The sequence below is a fragment of the Lissotriton vulgaris genome, chromosome 6, assembly GCF_964263255.1.
Source record: "Lissotriton vulgaris chromosome 6, aLisVul1.2, whole genome shotgun sequence".
In the NCBI taxonomy this organism is placed as follows: domain Eukaryota; kingdom Metazoa; phylum Chordata; class Amphibia; order Caudata; family Salamandridae; genus Lissotriton; species Lissotriton vulgaris.
Window position 1 is genome coordinate 1,834,475,494 of NC_141694.1, and position 26,382 is coordinate 1,834,501,875.

The 26,382-nt window shown below is 45.9% G+C and overlaps 1 protein-coding gene across 2 annotated transcripts in view; it reads left to right on the plus strand.

Moving 5' to 3' along the window:
• DNMT3A (DNA methyltransferase 3 alpha) overlaps positions 1 to 26,382 on the plus strand; it is a 1,977,379-nt gene that overhangs the window by 243,221 nt on the left and 1,707,776 nt on the right. For both annotated transcript variants that reach the window (XM_086928111.1, XM_086928112.1), the window contains exon 3: positions 12,801 to 13,015. In XM_086928111.1, coding sequence (XP_086784237.1) covers positions 12,947 to 13,015 — 69 coding nt within the window. In that variant the 5' untranslated portion in view covers positions 12,801 to 12,946. The remainder of the gene's footprint in view (positions 1 to 12,800; positions 13,016 to 26,382) is intronic.

The window sequence follows — 26,382 nt, forward strand, 5'->3', positions numbered from 1 at the left end:
CTGCCTTTGGGGGCAGGTCGGCAATAAATTTATCGACCGCATCAGCCGGAAGGCAATCCTGCGGCGCATATTGCCCCGCATAATATCGGGCAAAACTAGCTGCCAATTCAACCGGGTCTGTTATCGTGACACCGTCCCCATCCGTGAGTCCTGGCAACGTAAGCGGCTGCAGGGTACGTTGACATAACCTATGGAGCATAGTACAGGACTTGTCTCCCCACTGATATACCCTACTCCGCGTGGCCAGCCACGCCTGTCGGGCCTCATCCATCAACACGGACGCATAGGACTGTTGCGCCTGCAGGAGCAGCCGCACCGCCACATCATCTCCCTCTCTCTGACACCGCCGCTCCAGAACTTCCACATGCGCCGCGGCTGCAACTATGGCCTCCCAACGTCGGCGACGGGCCGCCGCACACCACGCTATGTCGATTCCCCTCAATGTGGGCTTCATGGCTTCCCAGACCACCGTCACATCTATGTCCGCTACAAGGTTCAGGGCTCGACAAATCCACTCGCCCGCTCGCATTTGCGAGGGAGAATGGATGAGGGCGAGCTATTTTTAGGTCCTACTCGCCCTTTCTGGCGAGTAGGAAGACAAACTAACTTTTGTCCTCCGTCTTGGAAAACGGAGCAAAAGTGACAATATAACAAGATTTAAAGGCATTTTTATTGCTCACAAAGGGGCTAAGCAATAATGATGCCTTTAAATCTTGTTAACTTGTTACTTTTGCTCCGATTTCACAGACAGAGGTCAAGTAGGTTGCACTTGGGTCGAGGGGATTTTCCAAGTAACTAGACCTGCAGGACTAGTACAATTTTTCAGATTTGTCGAGCCCTGAGGTTTTCCTGCCAGTAGTGGGCAATCGCACCACGCATGTGCTGTACATATTCAGCTTGCTGAAGGTGCCACAAAGACATCCTCCACCGGAACGGTTGTCTCTTCCCATGCAGTTCAATATCCACGGCCACCGGGGAGTGGTCAGACAACCCCCTAGGCAAGATACCTGCTTCCCGCACTCTACTCAGAAACGCACAGGGCACAAAAACATAGTCTAGTCGCGAGAAGGAACCTTGCCCAGCAGAAACATAGGTATACTCTCGGGCCTTGGCATGCATGTGTCGCCAAACATCCACCCAGCCCAACCCTTCCACCATCGCACTCAGCCGGGTAGGGGCAGCAGCAGTCAGCGTCTCCCGCGGTCTCCGACGGTCCATATGCACATCCATCACATCATTCCAATCTCCTCCCAGCACTGCTAGGGACTCCGGGATTTCCGCCCACACCGCAAGCAACCTCTCAGCCAGGGACCACTGTAACGGGGGGGGGGGGCATATATACTCCCAAACACAACAGATTCCGTATCCACCATTCCCTTCACAAAGACGTACCGGCCCTGCGGGTCTATCCACTGTCTCTCATGAACGTAAGCCAACCTGCAATGGACCAAGATGGCGACCCCCCTGGAGCCCCTGGAAAACCCAGCATGAAAAACCTGTTGGTAACCAAATCGCTGCAGGCTAAGCACCTTCGTCCCCATCATGTGCGTCTCTTGTAGCAGTAAGACATCTGCTGCTTCCCTCTTCCCCCACTGCAAAATCGCCCCCCTCTTAATTTCATCCAGCATCCCTCTAACATTCCAACTCAGTATGCGCATGGACTCCCTGGGGAGCCCCGGAGTTGATGCATCAGCCATGATCCAATGGAACACAACACAAAAGCACCAGGCCCAGGCGCACAGCACAGTCAGTAGCAAGGCATTAGAAATCACGTGCTCCCCCCACCAACCTCCCCTGACCCCCCCACCCACACCCCCCCAGAACATTCCCCTCAACTCCCTGTCCCCTTTACCCTGCCACCCACCCCTATACCTCTTAGAACTCTGAAGTATCTGTCACGGCATGGGCAACCTCGGGACCAAAACAGAGCGCCCAAGGCCAACTATACCAATGGATCCCAACTACCCACTCAACCAAAAAGAACCCCCCCGCCAATTCCCACTCGTGTAGGAGGCAAGTAGCCCCTGCATAAAAGCTCCCCGAACCCCACCCCGCAGCCCCACACAATCACAAGTATGTAAAGCGAGATGTGGCTATATACTTAGTCTTCAATTGTCAGATCAGCAGGAGCCCGCGACATCCGCAGACAAACTTGCCCCCCTGAAGTCCCTCAATGATCCTTTCCGGAGTGGTCAGAGTCAGTAGGCGCCCCGTCCTGTTTTCCACTGCGAGAAGAGGAGCGCTTCCGCGATCTAGATTTCCTGTTCCTCTTGCCCTGGACACTCTGGTCACCCCGCTCCTGCGATGGGCCCCTCGACTGACCCGGGTCCAGGCCCGGTTGGGCATGCGGCCTGACCCTCACTGTCTCATCCGTCCATTTGAAGACCTCCTCCGGTGTATCAAAGAAGTGGGTCCGTGACTGGAATACCACCCGTAGGCGGGCCGGATAAAGTATGTAATACTGGATCTTCAGACCTCGTAATTTCGCCTTGGCAGCTGTAAATGAGTGTTGTTGTTGTTGCACTATTCTGGTATAGTCCGGAAAGATCATGATCTTCTGATTCTCGAATAGAAGAGAGTCCTTTGCCCTCGCCTCTCGTAAGATAGTGTCTCTGTCATGGAAATTCAGAATCTTAGCTATCACCGGCCTGGGCCTCTCCCCGACAGGTGGCTTCTGCGTCAGGGCTCTATGTGCGAGCTCTATCACGAAACAGCGCAATAGAACATCCGGAGGGAGCCAGCTCTCCAGCCAATGGGACAAGAAGCGTTCCATATTCCCCATCTCACATCCTTCGGGAAAACCCACAAAGCGAAGGTTATTCCTGCGCGCCCGCCCTTCGGCATCCTCCGCTCTGAGCGCAAGGCCTTTTTGAATGTTTTCCATCACCGCCACTTTCTGCTTTAGGGTCCCCACGTCGTCCTCCACAACCGATATTCGGGATTCCGCCTCTGTGATACGTGTCACCGCATTGCTCAGGTCCTGACGCAGCAGGGTCACATCTGCCCAAACCGCTCCTATTTTGGCGTCCAGCATATCCCTGGATTGAGTGATCGCTGCCATGAGCGCTGCGTTGTCCGGCCCTGTCCCCTGACCGCTTCTAGATTCCCCAGGCCCCCCACTCGGCCCGGTGAATTTATCAATGGGCCCCTGCTTGGCGGGCCCGCTGGTCCCTCCGCGCCTGGTCATGTCTGAGGCGCACCGGGAGGATGTTTTCTTCAGTTCGTTAGCAAGTTGCCGCAGCTCAGACACCCCGCACCACCGATAGTGACCAAGGCTACACCACGCTAAAGTCTCTCCTGCCCCCGGGTACACAACTCCTCCACACTGTCGTCCTCTTTTGCTGAGGGGCACCCCGGGTCCTTATGCAGTTCCGCCCTCCTGTTGAAGGTACACAGCGTGGTCTCGGCCGGACCCTGTCCCTTCGCTGTAGGACTCCTGGTCTGGACTCTGCTCTACAGGGGGGCCTCGTGGCTCCACTCCAGGCCACTCAGCGACCGGCTGCAGGCCCTGGACTGCAGGGGCCCCTTCACTGTACAGTCCAATCGTCCTGGGTAGCCCTCGGGCACTGCAGCTGCGGGCCGCGGCCCCCCTTCCCCCTCGTCCACACACACAGTTGGGGCCCCAGGAATCACTCACTTCCATCTCGTCGTCGCCACTGGCACTGCTGCAGGGCTTCCCAGGGCTCGGGTGCTACACCCGCAGGAGCTTCAGGCCATCCACCAGCCCGGGGTCCAAGGAAGAGCGGCAGTGCTACGCCAGGCTCATTGGGCAGGGTCGCGCCCCGGGGGCCACAGCGCAACTGGTCCCTCCACCTCGCCGCCCAGGCCGCCGCAGGGCATCACCACTCGCAGCCGGGGGCCTCCAAACTCGAGGTCCCGGTCTCTTGTGCCCCGTGTAGGCCGCAGCTCTCCTTGGACGTCCCCGCTGCACGGGCCATCACACCTGCAGTAGGGGGCAGCTCCGATGCATCGCCTGCAGCTCCGCCGCTGATCAGGGGCACAGGGCCAGGATTATATGTCAGTGCGGCGGGCCCGCGCGAGGATCTCCCGTCCGGGAGGCGCCAAAATTGAGGCCCCGGCTGCACTCACCGGGACCAGGCCGCAGGCCGCCTCCGCCGCTATCACCGCTCCGGAGGGCCCGGGAGCGCCACACTCTGCACCGGATGACACCCCCCGCTGACAGTCACAATTACCACGGGTGTGGGCTGCAGATCAGGTCTGGGAGCCAGGATAAGTCGTCAGATGGATGTCGGGCTGGTGGGAGCTCTAGAAGGCTGCGTCCACCATCTTCGCCCGCGAAGCCACGCCCCCGTAAGCATACAATTTTGAAGCATTTTTTTTGCACATACAAGCTCCAAAGAAAAATATCAAAAGGTTATTTACCCTTGTATAAACCAATGAATGTTGAGACGGGACTATGCACTACAAACATGCACTGATCACGGCCTTACGAACTGCTGTTTACCTCAACCGATAAAAATGAAGAAACAACACTACGGGTCATCAAGGTTGGGGGAGGAGATCCACTCCTTGATCTTAATGTGCACTTTTTAATTGAGGTCATAAGCTTATTTTAAACTAATGTTTTATTGCTTATAAACGATGCTCATATATCTTTTTTGTAATTGTTTTAATTAACTGCACAATAAAATATACCCATATTTAGACACCCATTAACAAATGCAAGCAGTTGAAAATATGCGGTAGGCACAGTTGCGAATTAGAGCAGAGACTCATGAGCATACATCACAAATGTACATGTACCTTGAATATGTGTACCTACAACCTTCTTAACTGTGTCGCGCTATAGCTATCCAGAATACCTTTAGCAGAGGGCAGTCCTATTCCAAGGGGAAGAAACTAGCAGGTCCTGCAAACATCTTGCACACTGTGAAAATCTAGAGGGATAATTTTTGCAGAAAACCAGGGATACAGTACAGTTAGTTCAAAAAATGAAAGTAAAGCAAATTATACCTGTAATTTATGAAGACGAATTTAGTTTGCGTGCAATGACATGACTGCGTGCTAATCCTTTCAGAGTCCCCAGGTCTCGTTCCCACTTATTAAGCACAATATTATCTGTTGATGTAGTAGGTTTGGTGTGTATATTTACTATACAGTCTAGTGACCAAGGATTTATGATATGGTTAAGCAGAAGGAACTCTTCAGTTTCAATTGAAAACGAAGGCCATCTGGCAGATACTGCATGGCGAACTCTAAAATACATAAAGCTCTACAGAGCCATGAGAAGTCTATTTCACGCGAAACTGCTCCAAAGGCAGCAATCTGCCATTAGTAACTAGTTGTTGTAAATGCTTCAGATCTGCCCTTTCCATACATTTATCACGACCTTATATAGTGTCGGTGGCAGAGCCGGATTGTAGGCATGTTGAAAAGCCGGCAAATTAATTGACCAGCCTCTCAGGCCATAGTCCATATCGACCTGTTAGTAGCGCTGGTTATATAAAATTAGCTGGGCTTCGGAATCTTGATTACAATGATCGTTCTAATGTCATATAGCTCTGTTTGATCTTTTTCAGTGGTTAAATGTAGCGTATAAAACACAAGTCAAACCAGAACTGTGGAAAGCGAGATTACGCAGCATCGGAGTACCTCTCGAGAACTGGAAAAATATTTCTTTCCCAAATGACAGTGTGAATATTTCCATCCTAAACTGGGGTTATGGCCCCCTCAAGCTAATCTAGTCAACATAACCCTTGCATTGGTAGAGATATTTTTAAGGGGCTTGGGAATATTAGTGAACAGGTATGAAAATTTGGGCAGCACCAGCAACTCTTCCCACATTTACAGTGGCAGTAATAGCTGTATGTTTATTTGCTCCATTGACTTTTCAATCAACGGACCATAATTATCCTGGATAACTGCATTGCTCTGTTCATCTTTATGCCCATGTAAATCTAACTGATTGAGCACACCATCCAAGCAGATACTCATCCAGTGGTCTGACATTTGTGTCGGTAAGGAGGAACATCTTTCTCACAGTTAATTTGGATGCCTGAGAGGTCACCATATCTTACTATTTCTCTAATAACTGCCTCAAAATTACTTCAGGGTCTTTCACAAAAAGGATGATTTTATCCCCACCCAATGAAAACAAGTTCTTGCTTTATCAGGAGTGATACCCTGTGTAGGTGACTCTCCCTTAGCTTTGTTGTCAAAGGCCCTGTGGCCAAGGCAAAAGAAGGGACGAAACAGGACACCCATGTCTTGTACCGCTATGTACTGGACATGTATCTATTAATGCGCTTCGTCATCGTTGGTTCAGAGTAAAGTAACTTGAGAAGTCTTAAAATGTTGGAACTTGTTCCTATCTTGTACAGTACAACAAATAGGAATGGGCACTCTAAGGAGTCAAAGGCCTCTGGTTGTCTAAAAACACTGGGAAAGTACAGATATCAGGGTGAAGCTGATGTATAAGATCCAAAGGTTAGTAGAGGTCGCCTTGCCCAGAACTCATCTCCACTGCTCTGGCAAGACCTGCTTCTCCATCAGCAGATTATATGTAAACAATGATTCGAGCAAGGATTTTATTGTCTAGATTCTTGAGGGATAGTGGTCCATGGGATCTACTGTCTTTCTCATCTTTTCCTGTCTTCAATATAGCCCATTGTGATGCACGAAATATACACTTTATATATCTCCCACAGAGTAGTGTTTTGCGGTAGAGATCCCACATTGTTTTTAAAAAAGCAGTGACTGTTGACAGCATTTCATCTTAAAAGATCACCTCTCTAAGGGCTCCTGAGGGTATGCGCCTTATACGTTGTATACAGGCAGTGAACATTAGGTGCATTGGGGTTTGTCAGAGTGACAGGAGTGTTCAGTAGTGTCCCCATGACAAACAAGAGCCGATCCTGAGGCTTTGCATGAGAAAAATTCCTTTCAAAACTAAAGGATCTCTTACACCCCTAGAATATGTGATGTATGAGGTAAAGCACCTTTTATGCCTGCACCAAAGGCAACAGGCCTCCCGGTCCAAAGTGCTTCATCTGCATCATCGCTGTTACCATCCCTTGCCTTTCCAAGTATGCTAGAACAAGCTGTCTCTTCTTTGGATTGGCCAATCACTTGATGTTCCATGTTATCACTTTGATGTTCCATGTTATCACTTTGATGTTATCCATTGTCCCATCCTCACCATTCTATAGACTGTGGTTCCAAGCCAATATGGGATTCAGGAGCCAAACAGTAGACTCACCTGATCACCAAAACAGAAACACTGTAAAACCTGGTATGTGAATTTTGTTTTGAACATTAGGTGCATTGGGGTTTGTCTGAGTGACAGGAGTGTTCAGTAGTGTCCCCATGACAAACAAGAGCCGATCCTGAGGCTTTGCATGAGAAAAATTCCTTTCAAAACTAAAGGATCTCTTACACCCCTAGAATATGTGATGTATGAGGTAAAGCACCTTTTATGCCTGCACCAAAGGCAACAGGCCTCCCGGTCCAAAGTGCTTCATCTGCATCATCGCTGTTACCATCCCTTGCCTTTCCAAGTATGCTAGAACAAGCTGTCTCTTCTTTGGATTGGCCAATCACTTGATGTTCCATGTTATCACTTTGATGTTCCATGTTATCACTTTGATGTTATCCATTGTCCCATCCTCACCATTCTATAGACTGTGGTTCCAAGCCACTATGGGATTCAGGAGCCAAACAGTAGACTCACCTGATCACCAAAACAGAAACACTGTAAAACCTGGTATGTGAATTTTGTTTTTCCTGCAGGAAGTAAGATAGTTGCACATCTATGTTCTGTGGGAAGGGTGTTCTATAACTTTGGGGCCTAGAACCGAATGGCTCTTCCAGCTTTAGCCCTCGTGAAACTAGATTTATCAGATCGCACAGATTATCTGACCAAGTTTCTGCAAGGTATGCATCGGGCCAAATCCTTCTGCAGAATTTTATGTGAATTTCCATACAGAATCGTGTCATACAGAGAGAGCTTTAAAGGTTATTATTTGCAGTGGGCCACCACTGCAGCTTCTCACAAATAGGGAATGCTTGACTATATATCTGGGTCCCTTTCCCAAGTCTGGTCATGTTGTGCTGCATGGTTTGGAGCACCTTTCTTACTCCCTTAGTAAACCTTTAATAAAGGGGAATGCAATAATCCATGTCTCAATTTTTTATTTTATATGAGCATCCTGAGATAACAGCGGCTATTTGACGTTCTAACTGGAGATGGGTGTCGATCCTTACCCACTGGGGTGAAATATAAACCGATCTCTTTGGGCTAGCAATTGCTGTTCCCAAGGACTGCACTATCCCTGATAGCAAAGATCTTCCATCTTTTTTTTAATTTAGTTTCAGACAAATATTTCAAATCCAATCCTTAATTCACAAAACAACATGTGAATTCCAAGCTTGCGTGCTTTGAAGATATAGGATTACTTGTGTGTTGTCTGCACGAGTATAGAATTGAAGACTCAGTAATGGGGCTTCATAGATTTTAAACGGGTAAGGGGAGAGTGCAGGACCATGGGGGGCAGGAACCCTGAGTTACTTATGAAGACTAAAGGATAATAGGAGTATGTTGCATTTGGTTGGTCAAAAAGTACTCTTACCAAGAGAGCACATTATAAATGTCTGGAGATCAAAATGCTTTGGGCAACAATGATAAATGCCCAAACAGATGGGTGTAATAAAATTGTGTCATTGACACTGTTCACATAGGCTGCCAAACTGGGATCGTTCATCACAGCAACTAAAGCTGATTCAGTACTCCTAGCTGGCCTGAAACGAAACTGTACAGTGTACACCATGCCAGGTGCCCCAAAAGAAGGGCAACCAACTGTAGTACCACATAGGTTTCAGGAATGTTTCTATCGCTCCTCTGCGATAGTGGAGGAGTCGCTGCTGGTGGTGGCGTTGATTGACTTATTGGGAATGGCACTAGATTACTTCACCAGGACTGATTTCAGGCCATTATGGACTGCGTTCATCTCAAACATGTTGATATGTTGTATTCTCCATTAATGTGTAAATACAACCTAAAGGTAAAGGAAACTAGCAGCCTTGATCTGAAAACAATAAACAGATAGGTCAGGAAAGAGAAATTCAGGCATTACATCAAATATTTTCACATCCTCCACAAGGCAAACTAATCTGCGTCTGAGGGGTAGATTGAAATTTGGACGTGTGCTATGTGAACGATATTGATGCTGATTGAAATTCTGAATTATCGACAAACATTACCAATAGAAAGTCCTTTCTTTTAGAATAGTCCGGATCTAAAAAGCATTTCGGCAGTACATGGTGGAAGAAGCCATTTACTTGGCCAAAAAGGTTCTTTTTTTTAACTGTACAGTGACAGACTCAGTCAAGTGTAAAAAAAAAGTGCAGTAGAGCTTGCCACTATTTATGCTCTGCAAGGTATGGGTCTTAGCATCAGCACGGACAAATTGTCTCTTGGTCCGTAGCAAACTGTGTAATACTTAGGGTCGATCTTAAACAAGACGCCAAAGACGTTGCTATTGGATAGTAGAAAAAATAGACAGCCGTTCAATTAGTTATTTTGCTTTACTTTGGTTGGTTGTTTAGTCTAGCATCCTCCCTAAGCTTTTAGAGAAGCAAGAGGTGGAGCTTACCGACTATGGTGCCAAGAGGGAGCTGTTTTTCTGTCACTTGCGTAACGGGATAGCTTGTGCTGTGGTAATAAAAGACACTGGTGTATTGAATCTTGCCATCTGATTTAGGCTTCTGCTTCTCTCCCTTGTGTGGGTAGAAGTGCTGATACTGGTAGTCTTATTGTTCTTAAGTGAGAGGCAGTAACGATTGTTGATTGTACCCACTTTTAGGTGCTCTCGTCTGTAGGTTCCATGTCTGCAGGATTGTATAACTAACAGTCATACGTGCTAGAATGTACGAGCAGTACCAAATCAGCATACGTTTCTGAATAAAATACGCCATGCAGGAAAAAAAAATCAGTCTGTCCCAGAAGTATGGCTTTACGTAGAAACTACAAGGGAAATGCGTTTTTTAACAGGCCCATGTTGATCATGAAAACATAGTGTGATACAAAAAAAAATGTTGTTATTGAGAAGGAGATTAGAAAGTTTAGAACTATCATAACATATAAGTCTGATGTGAAAGGTGAAGCTGTGAAACTGGGTGGAAAATATGCGTTCAAAATGGAGAGCAGATGCAGAATAATACGGGCTACGATTTCGATGTTCATGGAAAATTTTGAAACGTGACATAGTACAAGTATTCGAGCCGTGTTGAACAAGATGTCGCTTAAACGAGTTCCGTGGGATGAGGAAAGCAGCGCGATCCTACATTAACCATTGAAACTGAACTCGAGAAATCAACGCGACCGTGCATAAGAAAAGTTTTGTCTCATCATGGACTCAGGAAGCTGCACTGAACCCAGGTTTATTGTGGGACAGCAGGTGTATTCCCAATGCTGCTGTAAACATGAGTGAGTGCGTGTAGTTCCGGATATGCATGTGAAAAATGATTGACGTAATATTTTAAAAGCGTGAAATTCAGTTTAAGGACCTTATCAACGGGGCTGGAGAAGAATTGTCGAGATGGATTGAAAACCAGTGTAATTAGGATAAGTATTAGGCTAGCCACGAGCTGGATTTTATGAAAGATGTTCGGCTACCCCGTTGACTCGGTCACGTGCCTCTCAACAGGTGCCTGGAGACGAGCCCGTCCCCGCGCAGGTTGGCGAGCGCCATTGTTGTTGTTTTAGTAGATTTCCATGTTATAGCACCAACAGAAGGGGTCTAGGTGGACACGTTACTCCTCGAGTTGAGCTTTAGGTCAGCGTACTTCGTGAGTACCGAGCTCTTACCCTCTACTCGACAGAAACCATATACCCTGTCGAAGTGCAAGAAGCGACAATACATAAACATCATTTAAGATCCGGTTAGGCAAAAAGAATATATATATATATAATTTTTTTTAATCACCCGGGTAAAGTCAAGGACTTGGAAGGGAGGAAAAAAATGCGCAGCTGGCTGCATGTCAAACCCCCGCCATATTCTGTGCGCTGTCGAGAGGTGAGCGGCCGAGGGGAGAGCGTAAGCCTCGGGGGTGGGACCGAGGACGAGATCAGGGCAGCTCCAGGTGAGGGAGGTAAGTGTTGACGGAACTGCCCCACCCGAAGCCCAAATGCTGCGGGCGCGCGGTGATGGCACATGCCGCCGCCTCGGGCAGCCTGGTGTCTCGTCATTACTAGGACGGCCCTTGGTGTGCATCGCCGCCCCCGTCTCACTGCTGTCCGCACCCCGCCGCCGCCTTGTGTTCGCACCTCTAGCAGGGACCCATCTCGCGCCCCATAGCTGCAGGTCTGCTCGTGAGTGAGAGTGACGCCCTTGTCGTCGAACGTTCTGGAAGGCGGCAAAAGAAGGGAAACAGCTTCGCACGGGAGGTACCAAAAACTGAGTATCTGGAGGGGGGCTCTGGGAGACAAAATTGGACTGTCTAAACACGACCGCGCCTGTCATGACAGCCGAGCCCGATTCCCTTAACGTTTGTGGTGCGACGATGACATGTCATTGTACGTTTACCACTTCACTAAAACACGAGATGATTGGTTCCCCAAATATGAGCTTGTCATTGCAGTAGAAGTGATACAGGTCGAGAGTTAGTTCTGAAGCTCCAGAGGGCACCTTCTAACACGTATTACATAATTATGTTTGAAGGTGCCATCTCGCGCCCTTGTTGAGGGCGTTGAAAACTTGGGGTGATTACAAAGGCTGTAAATCGATAGCCCTGCCAAGGACGGCCCAAAATCGGCCCTGCAAGGAACACCAAGATGGAGGGTGAGACCTCCTCCGTCAGAGCCAGGCTTTCTCACCCAAGGCTTGCTGCTGGTCTGACGACACCGGGCGCGCGCGTTTTTATTACATTTAAAACTTCAATTCATAGCACCGAATACATCTCCGCAGGTCACCTTCGGGCCCCATCGCAGCAATATGTTGAAAACTGCTACTTCATTAGGTGTTTTTTCAAGAACAGCTTGTTATTTCTGCGACAGGTTGCCAATTCGGTTACTTGATAAGGATTTTTATGTTGTCGACATGTTGAACAAATAATAGGAACTCTTATTCTGAACAAAACACGAATAATAAGTTGCAGTAAATTGTAAAACAAAATAATCCTGTTACTACTAGAGTTTTGAAGGAGCAACGCGCGCCTCTCGTTGCTTTTGGGATCCTATTGTGTTTTTGGGAAAACGCAGCTCTTATTGACCGTAAAAGACTGGCGAATAGCGAAAGTATGTCAAGATTGTTGCTTTTTAGGCTGTTAGACACTGTGACCCTTTTCTCATAGAAACTAATTCTTAAACGGTGTTTTCAAAACACTTGTGGAAAGTGTTACAGAAGAGGAAAATAGGATTCCGTTGTGTCAGTATATGTTACACAAAAACGTCGAAGAGCCCGATATTGTCCTTGATTAAGATGGCACGACCTATGTAAATTGTTCAAAGATACAGGAACCATTGCAAGTTTGATGGTTTACAGACTGTTGTAATCAACAGATAAAAAATTTGATCATGTTTTGAAATCCATTTGACTTTCGGGGAAAAAAGGTAAAAGCAAATAAAATAAAACATTTAAAAAGTGTGTATTCAGCTGCCACCACCTACACGTTGGGTTCTTGTATGCCCAGTCCACTTCTTTGAAAAGAGCCAAATTACCCTTTAAACTATTGTACTGTTTAACAAAACGCTCAGACTTTTCCTTGACATCTGTGTAAGTCTTCCATGAGTTGTTTCCCCGTTGTACTGGTTACATATTTCTATTCTTTTCTATTTGTTACAGGAGTGAAAAAGACGGTTGAAGGAAAGGGGACAAAGTGGGATACATTTTTTTCCAGGCGGTGGTTGCCTCGGTTAATTTTCACGGACCAAAAAAACTAAATATTTACCAGCATACAAGAACGCTTTGAAACCACCCCAGTTCACAAAATGCCGTCCAATGGTACCATTGTTGATACCAGTCCTGCCCTAGAGAGAGACTGTGTCCAACTTCAAATGGTAGGCTTCACTTAAACATATTTTTAGTTTTTGTTCTGTAATGTAATGTTTGAGTTATTTCCGTACCATGCAATCATGCATTGACTTATAATTCTCATATTATTGTCTTTGAATGTAAGATTGCATTTTCATATGTCCAAAAGTGGGTTTGTACCTTATGAAACATATTTGAGTTGTGTGTTGATTGGTTGCATTACTACTAGAGTTAAGAAATAATCTGTGTGGCTACCCACAGACACCCTCTCCCTATTTCATCTCTTTTTATAGGTGGTGCCATACACTACTGTGAGACCTGTTGTGGTCATACAGGGGCTTTGAACCAGCCCCTTGCTTACTATTGGTTGGCTTTTACGTCACTCTCCTTCCTATTTGTATACAAAAAAGAGATGGATGATATGCTTGAATTATTTTCATCCACTGGTAATTGCTTTGGACTGCATCTCAATCCATCTGTATTTTGCACACCATGCCACTGCAGTTTAAACCCAGTCATATGCAAATCAGTCTGAAGCCTGCTTCCTATTTCTGTCCCAGCTTCTCAATCTTGTGTTTGTCCCTCCTATAGGGTATAGGTTATTTGCCATCTCCTTAATTAGCTAGCTTACATGCTTCCACTGCTTGCTTTACAAGCAATATTTTCTTTTGAGTAAAGAACTCCACAAGAGTTCATGTGTGTTCCAACTTTCTCCTTCGTGTACTTCTTCCCCAATGTTGCTCACTGCCACCCGTGTGTTCTCCCTGTCCCCTACCTGTTTCTTCTGCTTTAGTGTTGTCCCCCGGTTGCTTTCCTCACCCGCGTGCTTCTCATCCACCCACTAACCATTGCTTTCTTGCGCATTGCTTCTCCTTGCTTCACTTACACCACCCTCAGTGTTTCTTCCCCCACTTCAGCCCTCAGAGTTGCTCCCTCTCCACCCAAGTTTCAAAAACAGAAAATGCCTTTGTGCTATTTACCTATTTTTGTCTTCACACTGAAGCAAATCAGTACATAAGAAAAAATCACATCATTTTGGAGGCGTGTGTATCCATAGTGAGCAACTACTTAATGGTGCGACTGTCGCCTGTTAGAGCCTTTTTTAAAAAGTTTTTTATTTTTTGCTTTGTTTTCAGAAAAGGAAGACTTATTGGCATTGCCAATACTTGTTTACTTTTTGTTCTCAACTCAGTTCCACATGATTGTTTTCCCTCCTTGTTTTTTCAACACCCTTTTTTTACCTTTATTATCATTTTCCTTTCTCCTCAGTCTTTGCTTAGCCATGTTTAATATTTACATATCACCCAATGCTAATGGCTGTTTGGGTGCATCCTTCTGTCGCTACTCGAGTGCTTACATTGAACTGCATGAAGGACTACTTCCCAACTACAGCCCTCACAAGCTACATCTGCTGGATCTTTCATGTGCATTCTTTCAAATGTGCTCCTGCTGCATGAATTACTAAGTCTTGATGGCTTTAACAATGCTGTATAATGACAGGTGTATTTGTTCAGGTTTGTAAAGTAATCACGCAGACCTTAGTAAGTTTAAGGATTTAATAAAGCAGTAAACGCCTGTAGATGGTGCTCCCTTTCCAGCCAGCAGTCAACTGACTTTCCTATGAACACATGACCTCATTCACGAAGAACACTCTAAAACAGAATGCTTAACACGTCATAACCTCTTAAAGCTATACCCACGAATACAACATATCCTCTTCCCTTTAACATTCAGAATAACATTACTAGAATATAATTTTTTTTTTAAAAGAAGGAAATCTAGAGAAATACATGGCATGAACACAAGAATACTCACATACATAATCTCTCAAATACATGGGTGGATTTCTGTCTGTGATACTCTTCCTTTCTTTCTACTCTCGCTTCTTGTACTTTATTTCCTAACAATTCTCCATCATCATAAATCCACTACAAACTTCCATGACCATTTCATCATCCATCTCATCCAATTTGGCACCTACCCATTTCTCATACAATGCAAGTCTCCGCTTATTCCACCGTTCTCCATTTTTTAATACAATATACAGCTCATGCACCTCTTTCACCTTGAAGGGGTTACACAATTTCATGCAGCTCCCTTCCAATCTTCCACTTTTGACTTTGACTAAATCACCCGGTTTCAGCTTTCCGTCAGTCTCACGCTCTTGTGCATTATTGTCCTGATCATTCTCCTGCTTCAACATTTTTTCATCCATGCAGGAGACATTTTTGTTTTTACATCACACCCTCTCATGCCTTTAAACGGAATTTCCTTGGTGACTCGACTCCATTTTCAGTAGTGCTATACGCCCATAGTAGATCCTCAATCATCCTCCTGACATTACCTCTAATGACACGAGCATTTGAATCTCACCTTTTATCAAGCGGTTCGCCCTCTCCACAAAATTTACCTGTGTGTTATAGAAAGAAGTGCGGGATTGGCAAATACCACAATCCTTCAAAAACATCTTCATCTCACTAGAAGTCAACTGAGTGCCATTATCAGTAATAAGTTTGACCGGATAACCTTCTTTGAACATTTCCTTCAGAACCTATCTCAGTAGTCTTCTTGGTTGTGATTTCATGCATAAACTTGACAACCAGCCATTTTGAATGTACATCAACCATCACCAGAGCAAACTTACACCTCAACGTCATAACTCTCATTTGTCCAATGAAGTCCATACAAACTGTGTGCCATGGTTTACCAGGATCGCCTATTTCACCCATGACAGATTGACTATCGACTTTCAATCTCTTTTCTCCTTCTTTACAATCCATACATTGAGTAACCCTTTCTGTAACATCTTGGTCCATACCTGGCCACCAGAAGTTTTCACGTAACCTTTTCTTTGTGAGTGTTTGACCTAAGTGGCCTTCGTGTGCCAGCTTGATGAGTTCCACACATATTCCTTGAGGAGGAACAGACTTATCTTTTCAAGAGATCAGATTTTCACTACATACAGACCGTTCATCACTAACCTTGACAAAAGGGCGAACCAACACTGATACAGCACTCTCTCGTCTGACACCTTTATTAATCATTTGAATAACCTCAGCCAGCACTCTGTCCTCTCTCATACACTGAAACCAACATTCTGTCCCAATTGCTCCTTGAGTCATTCATATCGCTTCACACACATAGGCGATTGCCCCTTCCTCACCATATGCTTCTATCCCATCCTTGTCCTCTTCTTGCCAGGGTAAAGGTAGCCTGGACAAGCAACCGGCCTGGATATTCCTCCACCCCAGGACATATTCTACTTTATACTAAAATTATTGTAATCGTGCAGCAAATCGAGCTAAACTTGCAGAAACTTTTCCCGCTTCAGGTATTAAAATCTTCACCAACGGTTTATGAACAGTACGTAGTACTATCTGAAATCTCCATACATACATTCTAAAGTATTCGGCTGCCCATGCTGCAGCCAATGCTTCTTTTTCCACTACTTAACAATCTTGTGTCAAAAAGAGTTAACACCTTGGAATCACAGAGCTCTTGTTTGATATTATCAAACATTTTTTTCTGATCTTCAGTCCACGCAAACATGCAACCCTTTCTCAAAAGTTTCTTTAACTGTTCATTTTTTTCAGCAAAGTTCTTCACAAACTTCGCATAATATTCGACCAGCCCAAGAAAAGACCTAAGTTGATTCTTGTCTTGAGGTGATGGAGCTTTCCTTATTGCTTCTAACAAATCTTTTAGGTTTTACCCCAGAGAACGACAAAGTATATCCAAGGTACTCCACCTCAACACAGAATTGACATTTTTCTTTCCTGAGGGTCAATCCTGCGTCAGCAATTTTATATAAAACCCTTTAAGTACCATGTTGTGACTTCCAATTGACTCTCCAAAAATTAGGACATTGTCTTGAAAATACACTACTACATCAATATCCTTCAATACTTGACCCATCATCCTCGTAAATACGCTGGCCGCTGAAGAAAGGCCAAACCGCATTCTCGTGAATTGAAATACTCCTTCAGTAGTGGTAAAGGCTGTAAGAGTTTTGGAATCCGGATGTAATGTTATTTGATGGTGCACACTTTTTAAGTCTAGTTTCAAAAAATATTTTGCCCTCTTCAAAGATAGTACCAACTCTTTAATGTTTGGGAGAGGAAAATTATCCATAACAATATGTTGATTGACCGTGCGTAAGTCCACCTACAGACGGAAATTGCCATTGGGTTTGCCTGTGACCATCACCGGAGAAATCCAACTTGGTGTCCCAACCGGTTCAATAATGCCTTGAGTCACTATCTCTTCCAACATACGTTTCACTTCCTGCTTGACCTCAATGGAAACTTTTCGAACTTTATGTTGAACAGGTATTGCCCCTGGCTTCAACATTATTTTATGCACATAGTTCTTTAGTACACCAGTGTTATTTGGAAACACTTTGCTAGCCACCTCAATGATATCTTCCACAGTTAATTCTCCTGCAACCAGCACTTGATTGGGCGCACAGGGATTCATGATAATCCCTAAATCATACTGGTGCTGCCACCATAAAATTGGAGGACCAGATTTAGCCATGTAAACTTTTCCTTTGACTGTTCCTCCTTGAAAGCTTATATCTGTAAGCATGTACTCTTCTGTGTCTATTTTCTCAAATGGGTAACCCCCATGGTTTATATCTTTCGCCATTACCTTTACTTTTGGCAAATGTTCAACATAAATCTCTTTAGGTAAAACAGTGTACAAAGATCCAGAATCCACCATGAGTTCAACTGACACTTTCTCGACTACACATGTTGCCTTGGGTCTAGACTTCCTGGATTGATTCATTATCATCCACACACAAGGTTCTATCTGGTGTAATTCCATCACCATTTAGTGAACAATTCTCTTTCACCAATGCCACATTGGGTTTACTATTAGATTTACACATGCGCGCTAAGTATCCTTTCCGACCACAACGTCTACATTCCTTCCCTAAGGCATAACAATTTTTAAAATCAGCAGTATGAAAATTGCTCCCACACCTAAAGCATATTCTCCCTTGCTGTTTGCCACCATCTAAAACCTTGGATGGTGTAACAGTTCGACTCCGTTTGACGTAAGAACTCTTCTTCACTTCCTTTATCCATGACTTTCCAGTACTTAACACACCAACATCTTCACTATCAACACAAGATACTTCACCACCAGTCTTTCTTTTTTCCATTTCCTTCATACATAGGTCAGACTGTTATACAACTTTTGCAATTTCTATGGCATAGTGTATAGATGAATTTTTAGCTGCCCACAGCCTTTCGTGCATTTGTTTTTTTGCTTCGTACAATTAATTGATCACAAATCATTTCCTCCCTCATGACCCCAAACTGAAATTTAACTGACAGTTCTCGCAGCCTACACACAAACAGATCTACTCTTCCCTCCATCTTTCGTGGTTGGGTATAAAACTTATACCTACACATTACTGTATTGGCTTCTTTAGCAAACCTCCTTTCCAACCTGACCTTTGCTTCTAAATCTATATTTGCAATTTGTTGACCATTATTACCTATGGCTGCAGGTAAATACTTAAATATGTGCTGACCTTCTTTTCCTAAAGTTCCTAAAAGTAAAGCTTTTTTCCTTGCCTTGCTGAAATCACTACCATCCAATGCCTCAATATAATTTTCTAAAATTTCAATCCACTCCTGCCATTAAATTGATGGAGTCCCTGCCTGTGCTAGGAAAACAGTCGGTGGTATAATTGCAGCTTCCATATTTGAATATACTGTCAACCCCTACCCTCTTTGTACCGTCTATCACTGAATAATAAGTACATTTAATTCTCCTTATAGTCTGTGCATCAATGGTGAAAGTGGAGACGTAAATGTACTTCAGTGCATATGCAACACACACAATTGCGGTGTGCCTATCACCAATGAACATGAAGGCACAAACTAACTTTGATGTGCCTGTCACTGCACTATCACAGTATGCCATCACTGTAGAAACTCAAAACTTAATGTGAAACATTTAACACAGTATAGAGACACAAATGTTCTCCAGTGTGTATATAATGCACACAATTATGATGTGCCTATCACTGGTGAACTTGAAGGCACAAAAGAACTTTGGTGTGCCTATCACCATACAATCACAGTGTGCCCATCACTGTTGAAATGAGAAACATTTAATGAAGTACCTGTACCGGTTGTTTCATAGGTCACCACATATTCTCGAGAAGCAGAATTGAACTGCAAATACTCCTGTTCGATGAAAAACAAGACGTGAGATGTGTGAGATGAAAGTGAATGTAGTTATTTAGTACACAAACCTTCCCAACTATCTAAAATGTCCGCCGGATACATGCATGATGACGTAATTACGAAGCTTGCTGCTTACTTGTTGTAGAACGTTGCGCTCAGCTAAATCCACATATCTTCCAGGGTAATCACGCGCTCCAACACCATGCACGCAATCCAACTGGATGCACGAGACCCAACATCAACGGTTCCTAAGAGGTAACAATTCACTCACTTGTAGACTTTCACTTGATATACATAAAATGTACATTATCATTTAAGATGCTCGGCGGTAATGTTGCTTTCACCACGGGAATCCTCAATAGTAGTGCTCCGCTCGGTCGGTGTTCCTCAAAGATATCGTACTTCTTGAGTTTCTTAGCGTGAATTCCCACACCACCTAACGCACAGATGTCAAGGCTGGAATCATCGCCAAATTTTGTTAAGTAATCACATAGATCTTAGTAAGTTTAAGGATTTATTAAAGCAGTGAACAGCTGTAGATGGTGCTCCCTTTCCAGCCAGCAAGCAGTCAACTGACTTTCCTAAGAACCCTTTACATCATTCACGAAGAACACTCTAAAACAGAATGCTTAACACATCGTAACTACTAAAAGCTATACCCATGAATACAACGTTAAGTTTGGTGTCTTTCTAGAGGTTTGCAAACACATGCATTCCAAAAGTAAAATGTGATGAGTGCTTATCCTTTTACTAGGTTAGCTGTAGGAAGTAAAGGGGTATACAGCTTTCCTCTAATGTAAAAGTTTAAATGCTAACTCCCTATGAATTTGAATTTGAAGGGATTTGTATAGCGCTCGTACACCTGGCGGTTTCTTGGCGCTCACTGGTAACAGCTACTCAGTCGGTCGGAAAAAGGGGAAAGGTGAAGAGATTCAGGATGGGAAGGCTTGGTCTTGAGATCTCTGCGGAAGAGGGGGTATTGAGTGCAGGTTCTGAGGGACAGTGGGAGAGAGTTCCAAAAAGCTGGGCCCGTGGTAGCAAATTTGGAACCACCCCATTTCTTCCGTTTGAAACGGGGGACCACGAGAAGGTGGTGGGAGGAGGATCGGAGGTCTCGTGAAGGAGTATAGGATTGAATAGCTGAGTTGATGAAGGAAGGGGCGGAGCCTGTCCTGGCTTTAAAGATAGTGCAGCCGAGCTTGAATAAGACGCGCTGCCGGACAGGGAGCCAATGGAGGGAAAGGAGAAGAGGAGTAACATGGTGTGATTTAGAAAGGTTAAAAACCAGCCGAGCGGCCTGGTTTTGAACCAGCTGGAGGCGCCTCATGAGGTAGTCAGGCATGCCATGGTAGAGGACATTGCCATAATCTAGGCGAGATGTCACCATGGCCAGAAGAATTAGTTTGAGCGTGTCTGGGGCGAAAAATCGTGAGACTCTGCGGATAGTCCTGAGTGAAAGAAAGGCTGATGACACCACAGCAGAGACTTGGGAGTGTAAGGAGAGTTGGTTATTGATTTTGAAACCAAGGGTTTTGACGGAGGATACAGGAGTGGGTGGGGGACCTAATGATGGGGGCCAGAAGGAGGGGGACCAGGGACTGGAGCAACCACCTGTCAACACCAACTCCGTTTTATCGGGGTTGAGTTTCAGGTGGTTGAAGTTCATCCAGTCCTGGATAAAGGTCATGATGGACTGAACCTTAGACATGGACTCTGGGGCAGAGAAAAGGTGGAAGATGAGCTGGAGATCATCTGCATAGTTGTACACAGAGACCTCCAGCTGCTGTAAAGCAAAGATAAGGGGGGCGATGTAGAGATTAAATAAAAGGGGGGATAGTGAGGAACCCTGGGGGACACCGCACTGGATGGGTAAAGATTCCGCAGAGAACTCTCCCAGACGAACCGCCTGAGTCCGACCGCTCAAGAAGGAGGACAGCCATAGGAGGGCTGTTCCTCGGATTCCCGCCGCCTCGACCCGTGAAAGTAAGATGGTATGGTCCACGGTGTCGAATGCGGCGGAAAGGTCTAAGAGGATCAGGGCCTGATGTTGATTGGTGTCCATTCCTTGTCGGAGGTTATCCAGGACTGATGTAATGACTGACTCAGTTGAGTGGGCTGGGCGGAAGCCAGCCTGTCTTGGGGCCAAGACACCATGACTTTCCACGAAGTCACTCAGTGTTTTGACCACGTGTCGTTCCAATACCTTTGCCAGGAAAGGCAAGAGGGAGATTGGACGGAAGTTAGCAGGGTCGGAAGGGTCCGCTCCAGGTTTTTTGAGGATCGGTACGATCACTGCCGATTTAAGTGCTGGGGTAACGATGCCCTGAGCCAGTGAGCTATTGAGGAGCACTAAAGGTGGTGAGGGGCAGAAGGTGTAAATCTGCTTTAAGATGTAAGCAGGGCAGGGGTCCAGCGGGGAGCCGGACTTGACCAACGGAAGAATGGAGAGAAATGAGTCGGTCGATAGGGGGGGAATTGAGTCAAGATTTGCGGTGGCTGGAGGACGTCGGTGGTCAGTGAAGGTCGGGGATGGGGGGGGGGGAATTTTAATTTTAATTTTGCTGATTTTATCTAGGAAGAAGTGATTAAGGGAGTCGCATAGTGATTGAGAGGGTGATGGTTTTAGTGAAGCTCTATCGGAAAAGGCGAGGTCTTGGATGATAGAAAAGATTTCTCTCGGCCGGTTCTCCGCTAGTTGGATTTTAGAGGAGAAATAGTCTTTCTTAGTGTCTAATATGGCTTTCTTGTACTGAGTGAGAAGTTCAGTATACCTGGTTTTAGCAATGGGGCAGTAGTTTCGTTCGGCTTGGCGAAGAACGAGTTTTAGGTTCTTTAGATCGTCTGAGAACCAGCGATTTGCATCTTTAGAGCGTTTGGTTGCGATGCGTTTTAGAGGGGCGACAGTGTCGCACCCAGCTCGTAGCCAATCGGTGATGGCGTCTGCCTGGCCAGCAGAGGGTAGCGCAGTCAGGTCGGGGCTGGAAGAAGAGAGGAGGGTCGATAGTGCTTCGATGTCGACACGATTCCATGAGCGCGCCCAGACGTTCCTCGTAGGAGTGGGCTTGGGTGGTGGAACGGGGGCTAGGGATAGGGTGATCAGTGAGTGATCCGACCATGGACATGGGGAGATGGAAAGAGAACTGACCGGGCAATCGCGTTGCCAGATTTGGTCCAGGATATGACCCAACCTGTGTGTGGGAGTATTGACGACTGATGTAAAGTTGAGCGACTGAAGAGAGTCTGAGAATTCCTTAGACGTGGCGCATTCCGCAGGGTCGGAGGGCCAGAAGTTAAAATCTCCCAGTACAATGATGGAAAGAATGGTTAACAACCAAAGTCGCCATTAGGTCCTGAAAACAGGGGAGGAACGTTTGAGGGGAAGATGGTGGTCGGTACACGAGGACACAAGTCAGAGGGGAAGAAAAGGAAAGGGATCGAACCACTAAACAGTCTGAGGTACCCATGGAGGGGGAGGCTAGGGGGTGAAAAGTGAGCTCCTTACGTGCGATAAGGGCTACCCCTCCGCCAGGCCTGCCCGAGGGGCGGTCGGCTCGAATGGCATAATAGGTCGGGGGGAGTATCGCCAGCAGGGAGGGAAGAGAACTGTCTGAGAACCAGGTCTCAGTAAGAAATAATAAATCCGGTTGATGGGATTCCAGTAGAGTGAAAAGATCAAGCTGGTGTTTTACTGCTGATCGTGTGTTTAAGTACATAGCTGTTATTGCTGAAGGGGGGGGGACGTTCTGGAGCGGGCTCGAGGAAGTGGTCTTTAGGGGCGAGGACAGGATGTTAGTGTGGACTGACTCATGTACAGTTAGTAGTCCAAGGTCAGAAATTCAAGCTAAGGTAGCGGCAGGTAGAGTCCACTTACCTTGCTGAGCAGTGAGTTGCGCATGGGAGTATTGAATGCGAGGAGCAGGGTGTATGGCCTCGGGCCTCGGTCGGTCGCGGACGGGCGCAGACGGGCTTTCCTTAGGCGCGCCTTCGGCGCGCAAACGTCGCGCCCGCTGCGCTCGTCCGCTGCGCTTCCTGTGGAGGCACATACTTATAGGATAGTAAGTAGATGGGCGGTGGGCGTGGCCTCCGAAGGGGGCCTGGCCTATCAGTCGGCCGTGGCGCTGGCAATCGCTTTGCGCGCCGGTTTTAGAACAGCGGAGGGTCCGCTTCTGTCTGGCATAGGCTTGGGGTAAGAGTGCAAGTTTAAAATCACAAAATTACACAATGAGCAAGTTTTAAAAAATACGAGCGCTCTCCCGGCTTTCCGCCTCAGGAGCAGCGTGTCAGCAGTAAGGGACGCTAGTGTTCAGCGTCGCTTTTATTCTGTGGGCGGTGGGCGTGGCCTCCGAAGGGGGCGTGGCCTATCAGTCGGCCGTGGCGCTGGCAATCGCTTTGCGCGCCGGTTTTAGAACAGCGGAGGGTCCGCTTCTGTCTGGCATAGGCTTGGGGTAAGAGTGCAAGTTTAAAATCACAAAATTACACAATGAGCAAGTTTTAAAAAATACGAGCGCTCTCCCGGCTTTCCGCCTCAGGAGCAGCGTGTCAGCAGTAAGGGACGCTAGTGTTCAGCGTCGCTTTTATTCTGTGGGCGGTGGGCGTGGCCTCCGAAGGGGGCGTGGCCTATCAGTCGGCCGTGTCGCTGGCAATCGCTTTGCGCGCCGGTTTTAGAACAGCGGAGGGTCCGCTTCTGTCTGGCATAGGCTTGGGGTAAGAGTGCAAGTTTAAAATCACAAAATTACACAATGAGCAAGTTTTAAAAAATACGAGCGCTCTCCCGGCTTTCCGCCTCAGGAGCAGCGTGTCAGCAGTGACCTATGTGACTTATTCAGTGATACATTGTCAAATTTGGAAATTGTGTATATTAAAATAAACTCCATTAAAACTTTTGGGGCTATAGCTTAATATGCTTTTCTAAAACAAAGGACCGCGCCACCCAAGATAGATTGTAGATAGACTTTTAATAAACAGCCTTGTATTAATGCCAGGCTCGCAAGAATAACATTTTGTTTCCCATTTCATCATATTGTTTTCATATTAAATACATTTCTAACTAAAACAAATATTTGTGTTATCCCATAAAGCAAAACTCTCACAAATATTACTCACTGTGTCGAAATTGCACAAACGTTGTATTTTCTGATCAATACTACTAACTGCAGATTCCTCATCTTTTGAATACCCTCTGATGCCAAAATGGATTCGTAGATTTCTCTCAGCATTGCTGCAGTATGCCTGGTAGGTGGTGTTGTGCAGCTCCACGTCTGCTTCCTCCTGCCCTAGAAGTGACGTCTCCGTTACATGTTGTTAAATATCAGTTACATATACATGCCACCTCTGCGTGCAAACATCAGTTCCTTTCTTAACCCACCTTCAGACGTGGATCTGGAGCTTGTTCTCTCAACTTTTGCTCATCTTGTAGATGAGGTTTTGTAAAATATTTTTCTCTCCTTATGCAAAGGTTTATGTCCTCTCTAAACACTACAGGGTTTAAGCTTTGTAGGGACTGTTACAAGAACATGTCTATGACAGATCCCCTCTAGGTATGTCTTTGATACTTAAGGTTATCACACAACTCCAAGTCTTGCAAGGTTGCAAGGACTGCACCCGGGTTAAACCGCAGGCAATTCTGGACTGCAAATCCAAGCTCTATGTTAGCAAACACCGTTGGAAGTGGTGTAAGGGCCAATCCCAGTCAAAAACGCAGACTTCTCCCTCTCAAGATCATTCCTGGAAAGGATCCAACCGCCTTAAACTCCCAGTCATCGAGTAAGTCCAACTCAAAAAAGAACCATAAGACGTGGAAGCATGACTCTCCCTCATACCACGTCTGCCATCAGGAGAAAACACATTTTCTTTAAGGTTCCTCCCAGTGTCGGTCACAGTCCCCTACTGAATAACCGATTTCACAGTTTATAATACCATACCGAATTCCTGAGTCCATCAGTGACACTGCATCAAGTTGAGGCCTCCCAGAAAGCCATATTGCATATTTGTGGCTCCCTCTGGTGTGCATTCGAGTTCCAAGGAGGCCTCCAGGCAAGCTACTGTCAGCAGAACCGTCTTAGATGCTGGCACTGATGCTCTCAGTGGAAGATCCCATTATCTCAACAGAATCAGCAGTGAACCAGGCATGACCTCGACTGAAGTTGTGCCACTTGGAGAAGCCAGTCCAACTTTATTCTAACCTCCATCCAACTCAACCTATACCTAAAACGCTTTACATTCCCTTTACTTCAGACTCAGAACACAGTGAACATGGTTCTCCAGTATTGGGGTGTCTTTCATAGATTCACATGCTTGAATATTCCCCGTCGTCGGAGTGGGAGTCCCACGGTAAATAAAATAGCAATAAATACTAAATATATAATAATATATAATAAATATATATATACATAATAAGGAAAAACCCAAAAAATGCATACAAGAAGTATCTGGTACCTAACCAAAATTTCCACATAGGAATGCATGGGGAAAAAGAAGTTCCAATGCAGCCTATCCTTGTCATTATGTTAGTCCAAACTGCAGCCAATCAGGCGTCAGCAGCCCTCTAGAATCTTCTCCTCAGAGCTCAAGCCCTCAGATTTTCTACCGCACGTCGTGTGTAAGGGAGTCTCCCTGAGCTCTGCTCAGTTTTCTTTCTTCAAGTGTTCCAGTTTCTACCAAAATGTCTTCAAGTAAGAAGTCTCTCTTCAGAGCTTGTTCCTCTTGTGGAAAGCTGAGATTATTTCATGATGACCCACACAGTAAGTGTATTTACTGCCTTTACCCGGACCATGAAGTGGGTACCTGTAAACTCTGTAGGAAATTCTCAGAGAAAACTCTAAAGGACAGAGAAGGCCGTTTACTTGTCTGGCTTCAGAGGCTTAAAGACAAAGACAATGTACTTTCTGACGCTGAAAGTCTTGGGTCAGGCCGTTCTAAAGCAGCTTCTAAACGTGGTAGTGTGCAGGAGGTTCCTTCACCATTTCTTAAAAAGAGGAAAGTTTCCCTCACTATGACCCCTGCGGTGTCTTCACCTTTGCCTACCACGTCTGGGCCCACGAGACAAAGCTCTAAGGCTCCTTCTGCTTCAAAATCCAGTTTTTCTGTGAGGAAAACGGATCTTCCGTCGACGACGGTAGTTTCAGCTCCGTCGACGAGAATGGCTGTCTCTGGTTCCAAATCGACGACGACAGTCACAACGACGCTGGCCT